Source organism: Gobio gobio (assembly GCF_949357685.1).
Source record: "Gobio gobio genome assembly, chromosome: 8".
Lineage (NCBI taxonomy): Eukaryota > Metazoa > Chordata > Actinopteri > Cypriniformes > Gobionidae > Gobio > Gobio gobio.
Genome location: NC_137114.1, coordinates 49125721 through 49142451, shown reverse-complemented (window position 1 = coordinate 49142451; position 16731 = coordinate 49125721). Strand labels below are relative to the sequence as shown.

At 38.0% G+C, this 16731-nt stretch overlaps 2 protein-coding genes across 4 annotated transcripts; both read left to right on the top strand.

The window, feature by feature from the left end:
• The first annotated feature begins 748 nt into the window (after positions 1–748).
• On the top strand, positions 749–4057 carry LOC307129982 (uncharacterized protein). Of its 3 annotated transcripts, none has more exons than XM_079822809.1 (3): positions 749–963; positions 2262–2488; positions 2727–4057. In XM_079822809.1, the coding sequence occupies exons 2-3, from the start codon at positions 2404–2406 to the stop codon at positions 3632–3634; spliced, it is 993 nt and encodes a 330-aa protein (XP_079678935.1). In that variant the 5' UTR covers positions 749–963; positions 2262–2403; the 3' UTR covers positions 3635–4057. The 3 variants fall into 3 exon arrangements, with proteins under 3 accessions (XP_079678935.1, XP_079678937.1, XP_079678936.1); XM_079822811.1 differs by having other exon boundaries at positions 771–819; XM_079822810.1 differs by having other exon boundaries at positions 780–934.
• A 3822-nt stretch (positions 4058–7879) lies between these two features.
• LOC307129995 (uncharacterized protein) lies at positions 7880–12301 on the top strand. Its single transcript, XM_079822825.1, has 3 exons — positions 7880–8009; positions 10588–10836; positions 11067–12301. Exons 2-3 carry the CDS (start codon positions 10752–10754, stop codon positions 11837–11839), a joined length of 858 nt encoding a protein of 285 aa, XP_079678951.1. The 5' UTR covers positions 7880–8009; positions 10588–10751; the 3' UTR covers positions 11840–12301.
• The last annotated feature ends 4430 nt before the right edge of the window (positions 12302–16731 follow it).

Below are 16731 nucleotides of genomic sequence, written 5' to 3'. Positions count from 1 at the left end.
ACCCTTATGAAAATTCACCATGGTATTATTATAGTAAAAGTGCAGTAACTATATTTTTTGGTGGCTTGATTACCAGTTGTATAACCAGTTTTTCTACAAATACCACGGGTAGGCCTAAACTACGGTTAATTAGTCCTTACCATAGTTTCACTATATTAAGCATAATTTTTTATTTGTAGTAAGAGTAATTACGTTATTATTTACGAGAGCGACATGAGGATGAGTAATTACGGACATGAGCGAGTTCATACTGGAGGGAAGCCGCACTTTACTCAGTGTGAGAAGAGTTAGACTTTCAAGATATGTGAATGGGCAAAGTCTAGATCCATTCATCCAGTTATTTGGTGTTCTTGTGTGTGTTCTTGTGTCTTGTTGCGTTCTTGTGTGTGTTGTTTTCTTCTCTTCCCGGGATATTTGTACATTTGCATTGTCAAAGTAATTGCACCGTTTCTGCATATTAATAAAATAATGTAACGGGAGAATATAGTGCAAAACAACGAAGAAAAACAAAACAGGGTATTAGCAAATTAGAGAGTCATAACGTTTAACTGAGCTGCTGAAAAGCTTTATCTCATTCAATAGTCCCTGTTTTCACCTCATTCCGTATGGTGATGCATGATATCTTCTGTAAAGTGGCACATCAATCCATAAGTGCCACTTTAGTGTGAATTAGCATTTTTATTCAGCCTGTCTGCCATCTTTGTTCATATAACATGTGAACAAGTAGAATTAGGTACTGCTCCTTTAAGACGGAACGCGCCTCCTACTCACTCTCGAATGGGCAGTCTGTGGCTGGAGCGCGAGCTGTGAACATAACATGTATGCGTTTAATATTTCTGTTGCACTTTGTCCTGTTTATTTTCTGTTCAGTAACGCAGTGGTTAGTGGAGTGTTTTACAAACTGCCTAATGTGTGCGTAGGATCGACGACGCTGGTAATAAAACCCTGTGAAATATCAGATACGTGAGTTTGGCTTATACTTGGCTAAGTTACACACATTCAGGCCAGCTATTCGGCCCGTCTGTGTAAAGCGTTACAAACATTACACACGTAACGTAATCATTTATTAGGCACATGTGTGAGGTTCATCATTTTATAAAAGCTTTTGTTTAGCCAAAACTGGTATTATTTGAATTGTCATTTTACAGTTTAGAATGTTACCATAGACATTGGCCTTGTTTCAAAACAACGTGGCAACCTAAACAACATGTTTTGGTCCAATATCAGTCTTCAGTCAATTCAGTCTCTACACTAGAGGTCTTCATGTGTCCAAAAAAGATACATTCAACTGTTTGCCGTTTTAATAACGATTGCTTGTTCAGAGGCCATGGACGGTAGCATTACTTATTTAAAATCTGAGTCTGACCAAATATAGATAACAAGACAGTTAATTCATTATATTATGAAGTGCGCACTAGACACTGCATGCACGTTAGCTGGGCAACCTGAAATGTAGCCTTTGCTTTTTGAAAATCATAGAAAACATTCATGTGACTGTTGACCTCAGATTTGAAATATGTTAAATGTGAGTGTGCAAGGCTGCAAGTAGTTTGAGATTTGAAGTTTGCATTTACTGCTGTACACATAGAAACAGGAAAACTCCTGATCACTGTGCGCTTGCATTAACTTCGCCCGCTCTGCTTCTGACAGCTGGGCACGCCCATGTGTTTTTTCACTTTATTTCCCACACTTTTCTCATTCTAACTGTACAAGTTGCACGTTACAAAACACAGACAGCACTGAATAACTCTGATCATGGCCGTGTGTCCGATCAACTCGGGTACTGCACACAACGTTAAACAGATCCAGGACCCGAAGTAATAGATTGGGACCCAATTCAGAACCGGCTGTATATATTTAAAATATAAACCTGAACCCATAGTTCCCAGGTCAGGCCTCGGTTCTCCAGTACTCCGTGTAGACCTCTACTCTACACATTGTTTTGTCAAAGGTGTAGTATGTAACCTTGTTTATTAACTGCGAGAGCACCACACGTTACATAATGTACCTTTAATTGAATTTCTGTCGTCTTCTTTTCTGATATTTCAGATTTCTGATATTTTGACTAATATAACCTGTGCCCTGTTTCATCCTTATAATATCCTATGTTACATAAAAAATTAGCAACCTAGAGCTGTTTATACACTACTAATATGTAACCATCAAAATGCTCTATATTTGAACTACATTAAAGGCATCATATGTGTTTGCTGTTAAAGTAATACAGTATGAATTTAGTAACTTATCTTTGATTTGTCCAGGTCTGGTCCTGTGGGGTAATTACGTCACACCTGAAGCCCCTCACACAACAATACGCCAATAAATACTGGGAATATTCACATCATCCTACAAGAGAAGGACAAACTCCAGGTGTAGCAGCTGAAATCTGCGTGACTGTTAAAGATGGAGTTTATTAAAGAGGAGATTGAAGACATGAGTTATCCAGAACCATCCAGAATAAAACATGAAGATACTGAGGAACAAACAGGTTGGTGTCCATTCTTGATTCTTAATTGTTGAGAAGCAGTTAGGTAATACATCTTCAGTTCGACATGTTGGATGAAAAATTATAAAGAAAATGCATCTAAATGATCAAAATCTTGAATCCACATTTTAAATGGATTAACAAGAAAGTTAAGGAACTAAAAGAAGATCTCTGTTGCTTTCTTCTGTTAAATCAGAGTTCACTTGAACTTATTTTAACCACATAATATTTTTTGTTTTAGGCTGGATGGAGATGAAACCGCAAAAACATGAACTGAATGAAGCAAAGGAGGAAGAGCAGAGCATCAAACCTAGAGATCTGCACACCTGTACTCAGTGTGGAAAGAGTTTCAGACAAAAATACAAACTTAACACGCATATGAGAATTCACACTGGAGAGAAACCATTTACCTGTGATCAGTGTGGAAAAGATTTCATTTCATCATCAAATCTAAAACAACACCTGATAGTTCATTCAGATGAGAAGCCTCATGTATGTTCTCTCTGTGGAAAGAGTTTTTCATGGCTGAGCAGTTTTAAATTTCACCAGAAAACACACAATGAAATGAGAGATCATGTGTGTTCAGACTGTGGGAAGAGCTTTATTACTGCAGATAATCTGAGACTGCACCAAAGAATTCATACTGGAGAAAAACCTTACAAGTGCTCATATTGTGACCAGAGTTTCGCTCAGTCTGGATACCTGAAGAAACATGAGCGAGTTCATACTGGAGAGAAGCCGTACCACTGTACTCAGTGTGAGAAGAGTTATTCTCGAGCATCAAGTCTCAGTAATCATCTGCTCTGTCACTCTGGAGAAAAGTCATTTAACTGTGATCAGTGTGGTAAAGAGTTTATTTCATCATCACATCTAAAATCACACCTGAAAGTTCATTCAGATGAGAAGCCTTATGTGTGTTTATGTGGAAAGAGTTTTTCACGGCTGGAAAGTTTTAAACAGCACCAGAAAAGACATGATGAATTGAGAGATCATGTGTGTTGTGACTGTGGGATGAGCTTTACTAAAGCTGGCAATCTGAAACTGCACCAAAGAACTCATACTGGAGAAAGACCTTACAAGTGCTCATACTGTGACAAGAGATTCACTCAGTCTGGAAACATGAAGAAGCATGAGCAACTTCATACTTGAGAGAAGTTGTAGGCGAAGTTTCACTTTAGTGCTGGGGGTGTGTATGCACTATATTGCATATTCATTGTATTTTTTACTAAACCTGTTCTTCAATACCTAATGTATGTTTGAATAAATCCACATTATGACAGCCAAAAAATAACAAGATGTCATAAAAATGTATTATGATGTTATTATAATAACTTGCTTATGTGATATTTAAATGCTAGTGGCCTGATGTACCAACTGGGGTTCCCTGCATAGTTTAACTTTAAGATTAGTTAAGAGATATTTTTCCTTTGAGGAAAATTACTGTACCTGATAGGCCCTGAATTAATTAATATCGAATCAAATTGAATTAAAAGCTTGTGAATCGAAATCTAATCAAATTGTGAAATTTGTGTCAATGCCAGTGTCAATAAATGTGTGCTTTTAAATAGAAGCAAATGCTGTCTTTTCCCTTCATTTTATTCTCAGAGTGCACCAGAATGCTTAATTTACCTTAAAATAAAAATAAAAATTCTAGGGGTTGATGCCCAAAACCCCCCTACAGAGATTGAATTAAAAAACATGTCACCTTTTATCACCTCCTCTAAATTTGCAGGTCTAATTATTCAGGAGTATGTAATAATAAAATGTTGGCAGAGAGTTTTTCACAGACTCTGACTCAAGTACACCAATAAAATGTGCTTAATGTGCCACTTTACAGAAGATCTCAGACATCAGCATAATGAATGAGGGGAAAACGGGGAACTTTTGGAGACAGGCTTTTCAGCAGCTCAATTAAACATGATGACTTTGTTATTTCTGTCAGACATTGGACAAGAATTAAACAAACCTTGTTTAAAATGCTACTTGATATCAAACCACATCAATATGTCCTATATTTCTAACAGAATTTGGCAGATTATAAATCAAGGGAACAAAGTAGTAAATTGTGAGCATGATTTAGGCAACTTTTTTTTTCTTGCACGTCATTTATGGGGCTCCGTATTAAAGTAATCTAGTAGTCGACTTCAGCGGTTTAACCTCAGTTTTTTTTAAAAAATGACACGAATGCTTTATGTGCGCAAAAAAATACCCATAGGGAAATTAACCATGGTATTATTATGGTAAAATTTAGTAACCATGTTTTTTTTTTGGTGGATTGATTATCAGTTTTCCTACAAATACCATAGGTAGGCCTAAACTACGGTTAATTAGTGCTTACCATAGTTTAAAGGCCCCCTGAAATCAATCATTGAAGTTTTTTAGCTTTTAGTATGACTATATTAGCCTTAAAGGGATAGTTCACCCAAAAATGAAAATTAACCCATAATTTACTCACCCTCAAGTCATCCTAGATGTATATGCCATTCTTCTTTCAGACGAATAAAATCAGAGTTATATTACAAAAGTCCAGGCTAATCCAAGCATTAGAATTTTATTCATAGTTGCTCTGTTTTTGAGGTGCATCTGTACGTGAAATAACTGCTCCACGCGGCTCCGGGGTGTTAATAAAGGCCTTCTGAAGCGAATCGACGCGTTTGTGTAAGAAAAATATTCATATTTAAACCTTTATCAAGTCAACTTTCGGCCCACCGCCTTCCGTGGAAAAGTGTTGAATGATGACTCAAAATGCGTACGTGACGCCATGACGAGCGTACCTGGTCGCGTTATGCCTAGTTCAGTATTTCTGCACAATTTTCAAACTTGTCGAATCACTGCTCTTTTAACACTGCATGACTATCTGGGGTAGCATTCAGTCACTGCTGTGTTCACACTGCAAGATGGATCGGCGACAGGGGGTTTCACACTGCATGACTGTACAAGAAGAAGAATCAAAAACAGCTCTGTCCCTTCCGCAAATTAAGTTTCACAACAAAACACGCAAGAAGTGAGAAGGAAACAACATGAGATCACACGTGCATCAGACCGGAGTTCTCACGCAAGACTGCAATTGTTATTAAAAATATAGACTGCAGTGCAGGAACTTGCGGTCTAAATTGTCTGTGCGCTGATTTGCAGCAAAAGGGAGAAAAAGAAAAAAGATTATGGCGGTTGAAATGGTTGGAGAGACACAGGGAGCAATGATTGTGTTCTGCAAAGAGAGTTTGAGGTAAATAAATAATATTGCAATGTGCTACTGTTGCGACTGGTCAAGCAAATGTTTGTGCTTTGTTTCTGTTTGATATAATTGTAAATATATCTATTAAAATACTGATATTCTGGTCTATAACTCCTTCCCGAACCTCCCACTGCCCTGTATCTTGCTCTCTCATTGGCTGTAGGTCATCGCCGATGTATTTTTCAGTCAGAAAACAGTTCACACAGCAGGAGTTTGAATCGCCGACAGATCCAGATATTTAGCATGCCAAATATCTCGCGGGCGTCTGCGACTCATCAGCGATTCTCTCTGATCGCGTCTTTGATCATTCACACTGCGTGATTGTCATTCACGTGCACAAGCACCGATTTGCCTATGATTTTGGGCATTTGTCGGCGTTTTCGCAAAACCTGTCGGCGAGTCAAAATCGGGGCTAAAATCGGGCAGACTGAAGTGGCATTAGTCTTTCGATCGGCAGGGGAACTTTCAACAATTTTCCCATAAATTGAACAGGGAAGGCGGTCGGCCGAAAGTTTACTTGATAAAGTTTTAAATATGGATATTTTTCTTACACAAACGCATCGATTCGCTTCAGAAGGCCTTTATTAACACCCCAGAGCTGCGTGGAGCACGTTATTTGATGGACAGATGCATTTTTTATGGACTTCAAAAACAGAGCAACTATGAATCCAATTCTAATGCTTGGATTAGCCTGGACTTTTGTAATATAACTCAGATTTTATTCGTCTGAAAGAAGAATGTCATATGCACCTAGGATGACTTGAGGGTGAGTAAATTATGGGCTAATTTTCATTTTTGGGTGAACTATCCCTTTAAGGTTATGAATAAGTTGGTGTGTTCCAAAACAATGACAAAATTCGCATTTAGGAGATATAAGAATTCAAAACTTACAGTCTCTCACTTCCGTTAAAATGAATCAGATTCTCAGACAGCACAGACTTCAGCTTCTCATAACATCTGTCCAATCAAATGCTCTCTAGAATCTGAATAGATGTTGAAGCTACAGCTGAAATCGGTCAGCTGTTCACACATTTACTATTTTCTACATTGTGAATGGCAAATAGCTCACTATATGCGAAAGGAAATGATTCAGACATATAATGCTTTCAGTTGAGGCGAATGAAGTCTGGTGTCATGTCAGTTTCACGCGCACCGCCGCAGCAGCACACACACACACACATAGCCTACACACACATAAGGCGTTTCTCAATGTCAAGGAAGGATCCTCGGAAGCCAGAATTCCGAGGATGCTACGTCATCGACTTCCGTCGAAGGACTGTTCCAATGTCGAGGATCCTCGGAATATCAAGCAAGGTCTGACTCCTTCGTTCGAAAAATATGCCATATAAAGGAAAGGATGCATACGAGTAGACTTCGCACACTTCGCGCTCTTAAATCACCCACAATCCTATGCGCGCAGCTTTGCTATCTTGTTCAAAAAATACAAAATATCGGAGTCGGAGCATTAACGGGGCAATATGCTTTCAAGTGTAAGTATTTACGTTACCAAACATTTGTTATAACCGTAGTATATATAAGTAAAGTTTAACGTTTAAATGTCAGTACAAATTACTACCGTACTGATATTATACAAATTACGTTATTGATGGCTAACGGACCTTTTCACTGACGTAATGAGGCAATGACGTACACTTGCTAGCCTGTTCCATTTACGTGTTCTCCGAATGCTAAAGAGGAGCCTCGCCTAGCCTCTGAAGGAAGTGACTTGGAAGGACCAGTCCTGCAGAGGAAGGATCCTTGACATTGAGAAACACCTATAGTCTAGACCAGCCATTGACTATACACGAAAGCGGTGCAGTTTCGTGTATAGATTTCGTGCAGGAGTCGGTGCAGACAACAAATCATATCAGACCCATTTAAATTCTGCACAGAAGGCTGTATTTCAAAGCGATATGGAGGAACTGTCAGAGATTAGGAGGAAAATGCTTTACCAAACAGAAAGGCTCTAGTCAAACTGCGTGCGCCTTTAACTATATTATTTATTTGTAGGAAAACCATGATTAATTTTCGTATGGGTAATTGTGTTATTATTTTTAAGAGAGCGACATGAGGGTGAGTAATAAATTATATAATTATCCTTTTTGGGTGAACTATGTCCCTTTAAATACGGCCCCTTTAAGAATGACACCGCGCGCACTGAGCATGCGCAGCAGAAGAGAGACGAGACGAGCTGAAGCTATTGAGGCTGAAAGTGACGCTGTTAACGATCGTAAATTAAAGACAAATGTGGAATATTTTCTCCGGATGCCGTATATTTCCAGTCTGCAGGTGAGAGATGTCCTAAGATAACGAGTTTAACATCAGCCAGCTCCAGATACAAGCGCTCATATTGAGACAAAGGTTTCCCTGAAATCACAAGAGCGAGTTCATACTGGAGAGAAGCTGCACAACTAACGTGTGGAGAGAGACATTCAACCATTCATCCAATTAGTTGGTTTTCTGGTACTTTATTGGCATGAAAATATGTGTGCATTTGTATTGTCAAGGAGAACAACACAACACAACATAAAGAAAAACAGTATATTAGCAAATTAATAGTCTGACAGAAATAACTCAGTCATAATGTTTAACTGAGCTGCTGAAAAGCTTCATATCTCATTCAATAGTCCCTGTTTTCAGCGTGTTCATTGTGGTGATGTCTGAGATCTTCTGTAAATTGGCACATCAAGCACGTCATCACTGTCACACTAACTACAGGATCATGTATTGATTAATGTTTTTAATGTTTTACCCTTCAGATTAATGTACATGACAAAAATATTGTTAACGGGTTAGTACACCCAAATGTAACTCAAAAATGAAAACTCAACCTCATGTCGTCCCAAACCCGTAAGACTTTAGACCACTCCATAGACAGCAATGTTATTACCCCTTCCAAGGCCCAGAAATGTTGATAAAACAGTCCATGTGACTAGTGGTTCAACCTATATATATATATATATATATATATATATATATATATATATATATATATATATATATATATATATATATATATATATATATATATATATATATAATGTACGTGTGTGTGTGTGTGTGTGTAAATTCACAGACCTACGCAAACAATAGCCATTAAAATGACCAAAATACATAGTATAGCAATGAGGCAATACTATTTTCAAATAAAGTTTTAAAAGCAAATAATCTTATGGTTTTATAAAACAACACATAATACAACAAGCTTTATAAACTATATACTTTTATAAACTATACACTTTATAAATCATCTTGCATTATGTAGGCCTATTATAACAAATGCCTGCAGAGGGCACAAACAGCCTGGTGATTGTTGTTGTCTCACTTTACAGCAGATCAAATCCTTGTTTAATTTTGGCCAAACGTCATTTCATTCAAATGTTCACTTAATCTTTAATATTTGGCAACTTCTTTACAATAGAAATACTACAACCACTGTAATTTATGGAATATGTGGACAACAAAACATGTGAGCGTTTACACTTTTATATTGAAATTGCGATGAACGGTTTCTATATTTAGAAACGTAATGATGTGTTCTCCTGTGTTGGCGTAAATTATTTACCTTATAAATATGATGAAATGCATACATAGCGTTCCCAGATGAACATTATAAGCAACCCAAACTCACAGCATATTCAGAGATGGAGTTTGAGATGCTTCACACATGTAAATGATAACAGTTCATGTGAAGCAAAACGGAGCCGTTCTGAGACACGCATGTAAATACATTTTAAACCCGCATCTGCGCCCTGCAGTATTAAAGCGTTTTCTAAGGCTGAACAATATTTTAAAACCGTTTTAAACCATACTATAGCATGGTGCTGTTGTGAGTTCACAAAGGCTGTGATTCAATTAAATAAATATATGCCCTATATATTTATTTAGTGGAATCACAGCCTTTGTGAACTCACAACAGCACCATGCTATAGTATGGTTTAAAACGGTTTTAAAATATTGTGCAGCCTTAGAAAACGCTTTAATAATGCGGTTGATGGATTCTTGTCAGTAGAATGCGTCACTTCTGGTATTTTGCCGGTTTCTTGACACAGGTAAATTGCAATCGAGGATTTTTTAAAATTGATTACTCAAATTTAATCGAGAAATCATTACAGCCCTAATATATATCCAATGTAAATAGTTAATCAATTACAAATAAATAATTTGATAATGAATTAAAATTAATTTAAATTTAATTGTAATCATATTACTGTATTTTCACTTCAGAATATTTGACAGCTGAAGTCTGCAAGGTTTGTGAAATTAAATATTCAAAGATTTGTTTAAATTATGTGTATTTGCAGTAAATGACACACTGACAGTAAATGAGAACAATATACTTCTTAAATACAGTTTACTTTTTGCTCAACTGTTCTATCTAATAATGTATTAGACAAAACTGTTAAACAGACGGAGAATGGGAGGGTGTTCTCAGTGCCCTCAAAATAAAAGTCCCGTTTTCCGACACGTTGGCCACACAGAAAAACTTGTGCCAAATATCGGCCGATAATTCAGCCTTGACGATATGTCTTGTCGACCACTAATAATGAGTGAGTACATTATGAATCCATCTTCCAAAGTGTGTTTTTGTCTTATCATACAGTACCTACATGACTTGTCATAGACATAAACAGAGACAAGTAGCTCCGGCTACAATGTTCGTCTGCAAGACTCATGCAGGTTTGTTTATTAACCGCACCAAATGTTACATGGTGTACCTTTTTAAAGTGGATTTCTGTCATCTCGTTAGAATATAAGCTGTGCCATCCTTATAATATCCTGGGATACTTAAAAATGAGGCACCATATGTGTTTGCTGTTAAAGTAATCCAGTATGAATTCAGAAACTTATCTTTTGATTTTTCCAGATCTGGTCCTGTGGGCGTCAGTATCTCACAGTGATCACAGTTCACACCTGCAGTGAAGCCCCTCCCACAACAATTCACCAGTAAATACTGGGAATATTCACATCATCCTACAAGAGAAGGACAAACTCCAGGTGTAGCAGCTGAAATCTGTGTGACTGTTAAAGATGGAGTTTATTAAAGAGGAGATTGAAGACAAGAGTGATCTAGAACCATCCAGAACAAAACATGAAGATACTGAGGAACAAACAGGTTGGTGTCCATTCTTGATTCTTCATTATTGACTGTTAAGAAACATTAAGGTAACAAAGCTTCAGTTCAACAAACTGGATGATATATGAAACAGAATGTCATCTAAATGTCATAATCTTGAATAGCATTTGTCATTTTAAATTGATTAACAATGGGATACTCTGTTGCTTTCTTCTGTTAAATGAGAGTTCACTTGAACTTATTTTAACCACATAATATTTTTATTTTAGATGGGATGGAGGTGAATAAGCAAAAAGATGACCTGGATGAAACCGAGGAGGAACAGCAGAGCATCAAAACTAGAGATCTGCACACCTGCTCTCAGTGTGGAAAGAGTTTCAGGAAAAAAGACAAACTTGACACACACATGATAATTCACACTGGAGAGAAACCATTTAACTGTGATCAGTGTGGTAAAGATTTTATTTCGTCATCAAATCTAAAACAACACCTCAATGTTCATGCAGATGAGAAGCCTTATGTGTGTTTATGTGGAAAGAGTTTTTCATGGCTGAGCAGTTTCAAACAGCATCAGAAAACACACAATGAAGTGAAAGATCATGTGTGTTGTGACTGTGGGAAGAGCTTTACTAGAGCTGACTGTCTGAGACGGCACCAAATAACTCATACTGGAGAAAGACCTTACAAGTGCTCATATTGTGACAAGAGTTTCACTCAGTCTGGAAACCTGAAAGAACATGAGCGAGTTCATACTGGAGAGAAGCCGTTCCACTGTACTCAGTGTGAGAAGAGTTTTTCTCGAGCGTCATCTCTCAGTGTTCATCTGCTCCGTCACTCTGGAGATAAGCCATTTAGCTGTGATCACTGTGGTAAAGAGTTTTTTTCATCATCAAATCTAAAAGAACACCTGACAGTTCATTTAGATGAGAAGCCTTATGTGTGCCCTGTCTGTGGAAAGAGTATTTTATGGCTGAAGAGTTTTAAACTGCACATGAAAACACATGATGAAGTGAAAGATCATGTGTGGGAAGAGCCTCACTAGAGCTTACTAACTGAGACAGCACCAAAGAACTCATATTGGAGGAAAACCATAGGCAGAGTTTCACTTTTGTGCTGGGGTGGTGTATTTATATATGTATAATATATGTATATGTATATGTATGATATCTAATGCATGTTTGAATAAATCCACCTTATGACAGCCATAAAAAAACGAGATGTCATAAAAATGTGTTATGATGTAATTATAAAAACTTGCTTATGTGATATTTAAATGCAAGTGGCCTGATGTACCAATTGGGGTTCCCTGTATAGTTTAACTTTACAGCATTAATTGAAAGAGATTTGTTTTCCTTTGAAGAAAATGACTACCTGATAGGCCCCAAATTAATTCATATCAAATCAAATTGAATTAAAAGCTTGTGAATCGAAATCTAATCTAATTGTGAATTTTTTGTCAGTGCCCAGCCCTATAGTGGCAATAAATGTGTGGTTTAATTGATGCAAATGCTGTCTTTTCCCTTTATTTTCTTGTCAGAGTGAACCAGAATGCTTCATTTACATTTTAAAGTCAAACATTTTCTTCTGGGGATGGATGCCCCCAAAACACCCTAAAGAGATTCAAGTCAAACACATGTCACCTTTTTCACCTCCTCTAAATTTGCAGAAAGTTTCCTGACAGTACTGGAATCAAACCAGCAACCTTTTGGTTACTGGTCAGACTCACTAACCATTAGCCCATTACTGCTCCGATAACAAACACATTTAAATGATGAGTCAATACACCATCAATCCTTGTTCCAAAATGTGTTTTTGACAGAGCAGGATGGTTTTCATAAGGAAATTGCGTGCATCAGTCACCCGTGCATGTCTCGTCATCTCTGTAAGAGAAAATTTGTGCCGGTTATTTTACTTTCATGTATGGTGTGGGAGTGGCAAAGAACCCAATATCAGGCCAGGAGATGTTAGAGCATTTAAGCTATTTGCCCTCTGTGTGCGCTCATTGGTGAGTATCCTAGAGCAGTTAGGGTCAGAAGGGGAGGCTGAATTGGAATTGAATTCTCACGTGTCTAGTGAAGGGGCAGGTCAGATACCTGTGTCTCTTCTTTTATACACCTATCCTTCTCAATGTTCATATATTTAGTCCTCAAAGAATAAAAGAGTATCTAGTATGTATGTCTCTCTCTGGCGAAGGAGAGCGATGGCTGTATCTTTGTTTAGGTATTGGGTGTTCTTTCGATAAATGTCAGGATCCGCTGACACTAACTAGAATGTGATATACCCTAGTGCTTTTGTGTGTGCGTTGCATGATCGGTGCAGGCCCAATATTGAAGATGGACGTTTTCTGCACACGACACCAGACCTGAAGACACCTTTCTAGGACCTCCTGGGTCATTGTGATCTAAATCTAGTCATGGGGTGACAACTAGTCTACCAAGTTTAGTGATATGTTCTGCTATCCATCCTTGTGTGGAAATTTACCATGACTGTGCATTTTCTCTGCCAATCAGAATCATTCAACATGACAATAATGATGTGGCTAGACCTTGAAAACAGTATAACTGTTCAGAAATTGTATGTACGTTAGGCGGAGGCGGGGAGACTGTTAGAGGGAGTGCGGCCAAACTCCTTGTGAGCTGGCTTCTGCTGATGAAACTGCAAACTATTCTTCAGTAAATTTTTCTTGAATTAATCTAACTCCTGACTCTTGGTCTTCATTTTTCACTACTGGTCCTGGGTCCTAAGCCGTTACCCCAACACTAGGCTACAAGGCAAACTTCCTCACGAGCTTAAGACCAGTTTCAAGAGATGTTCACCCATCCAGAATAGAACAGTTCCTTCTCTCCTTGACGTTGCGGACTGGCTAGAGTACGAGCTCCAGGTTCAGGATGATATTGCCAGGATATGCACCGGACTCATCAACCTAGAAGAGAGATGGTCGTTACGACCTCAAACCTCCAGGGAAACCTCCACTTGCAAGAGTAAACACTTTCTAATATTGCACGAACTGAATGAGCGAGCTGTGAATACCAGTGTTGGGACTGAGCCCAAAGAGATCTCCTGAACTTTTGAGTACCACAAAAGACATCTTGAATGTGAGCCATTCTGTCAGCAGCCGCAGACTCCTTCTGAAAGTGAGTAATCATTACAAATGGGATGCCTCAATGGAGATGCATGCATCCTTACAGAAGAGGTATCGACACCTGTGCTGTTGATTGGTTCAGACTACCCACATCTCATCACGCTTGTTGAACCTGTCCTGTTAGGCCCACCAGGTGGACCTGCAGTAGTTAAGACATGTCTGGGATGAACTCTTCAAGGCCCCACACATGAGATTAAACATCAGAGATCAATGCTCACCAATGCTGTTTCACATCTATCCTCCCCAACACAGACAACCCAGCTGACAATATCACTTGTGGCAAGTTTCTTAGCAATCTCTCTAGAGGGAGCCGGTGGAGCCAGGGGGAAGCATTCCTTAAACTGCCACCAGATAGTTGGCCCACACAGCCTGCCTTGCCACTTGAAGAGCCAAGCTGTGAATTTAGACAGTCAGCCTTTTCCGGGTTAGTGACCATAACTACACCACCACTTAAGCCGCAGCATTACAACACACTGTATGAGTACTTGAATGCCTTCCTTCCTTGGAGCACTTTTTGATAGATACTGACCACTGCAGACCGGGAACACCCCACAAGAGCTGCAGTTTTGGAGATGCCCTGACCCAGTCATCTAGCCATCACAATTTGGCCCTTGCCAAACTCGCTGAAATCCTTATGCTTGCCCATTTTTCCTGTTTCTAACACATCAACTTTGAGGACAAAATGTTCACTTGCTGCCTAATATATCCCACACACTAACATGTGCCGGGATGAAGAGAAAATCTGTGTCATTCACTTCACCTGTCATTATGTTATGCTTGAACGTGTGTATATGTATACCTATATATAATCTACTTCAGTTTAAAAAAAATGTTTTGTTATTGTATTACATTCAATGAAATACAATCATTTATAAAGTATAAAAGTAGACCACACTTCCAAGTAGGCTCCTGGAGCTCTTTCTTGCTATGGCAGCCATTTTTTTTCCATTTTCCAAATTTAGTAGTAAATTTAACCAGTGCTTAATTTTTTAATAATTGTTTAGTTTTTTCGATATTGAAGAATAGCTTTCTTGGCAAATAGTTGAGCAATATAACTCATTTTACATAGTGAGGTGTAGCTTCAATCTCTGAGAGATCTCCTAATAAACAGAGAGGAGGAGATAGTGGTATTTAAATCTAAAGAATAATGTACAATTTCTCCGATACCTACAACCAAAATATCCGAACGGGGGTGCAATACCATAAAAAATGGAGGTGTGAAGCGTTATGAATCAGTGAGCCGAATCATGATTCGAATCGCATGTCAAACCGCCAAACTGCTGAAATTTGGCGATTCAAACCGCTGATTCGACTCGCTGATTCATAACGCATCAAAGCTTCATGATGCCTTGTTTTGAAATCGTCATCACTATGTAAGTCGTTATTTAGGGTTTTTTTGCGCACAAAAACTATTCTCGACGATTCATAAAGTTATTTTAGAACCACTGTAGTGAGATGGACTTTGTAACGACGTCTTTAGTACCTTTTAAGGGTCTTGAGAGTGTAAAGTGCCATTGTGCCAATGGAGGCCTTTCAGAGCCATCAGATTCAACTAAAATATCTTCATTTCTGTTCCGAAGATGAACGGAGGTCTTACGGGTGTCGAACAACATGAGGGTAAGTAATTAATGACAGAATTTTCATTTTTGGGTGAACTAACCCTTTAAGATCACAATGGGAAAAGATGGGTAAATCAGAGAAACCCATTTCGATTTTTTTTATATTGTGTAATATGAATTCTATGAACAATCTTAAATTTATTAAGATTATTAACCAAAAAAACCCCCCCATAATTTTACAAATTTGTGCCCACAAGTTGGTGTCAGGGGATAAAGATGCATCTGATTCCCTTTTTTTTTTTTTTTTTTTTTTTTACAGTGGGTAGGTACAGTAATATTTTAACACACACCTAGACAGATAATCAGGATCACCTTCACGGAATCACCTTTTTATGCATCGACACCGGGGCTTAAGGGTTGCGAGGGGAAGATGATGGTATAGCTTCAAAACTATTTCAAACCTATTTCATGGTTTGCGTTCTCCGGCCACCAAATGCTGTTGCCATGCGGATGGGGTCCGGAACACACTGGGGGTTTTCTGTTTTAATTGAAGATGGTGTTGTTTAAAAGGCACCAAATTAAATAACTAAACAGCTTTTACAACAGAAATTAATCAAAAACCTTTCTTCAAAAACAAAATAAATTTCCTATCATCACTGTAAAGCTGCTTTGAAGCAATCAAGTTCACCAACAACAAACCACGTCTTTTTTTTGTAATAATTAAAAAAGTATTTCAACACTACTTCTTCAGTAAATAAGAAAGCAGAACAACTTCTATTTGCAGTGCCTTTAATTTGCATTCCCTAACTGGTGTATCAATTAGCCTAATTTCTCTCATATTCTTTTCCCTCTCATTTTCCTCTTTTCTTTATCTTTTCCCCCCATTGGCAATTTATTGTTTTATTACTCTGTATTTTTTGACAATGGGTGCTGTGTTGAATGTTGTTATATAAATATGTAAACTCTATCTTTTGCATCATTTAAAACAATTAAACTGGGATTTCCTTCCAGTCTTTGCAGCGCTGCATCAAGTCCAACACACCTGAAGCATTGAATGAAAAGTGTCTTCATGAAAACAATTGTGAGATATCTATATACGTTCTAGTCTGAAATGGACTGAATTATATTTCCAGAGGCATGCACAGAAGTATTAATTAGAGACACTTCTAATTCAATTTCGACTAGTCAAAATTATATTTCCTGATCCTAGTGGAATCTGCTATTGTGTTACGT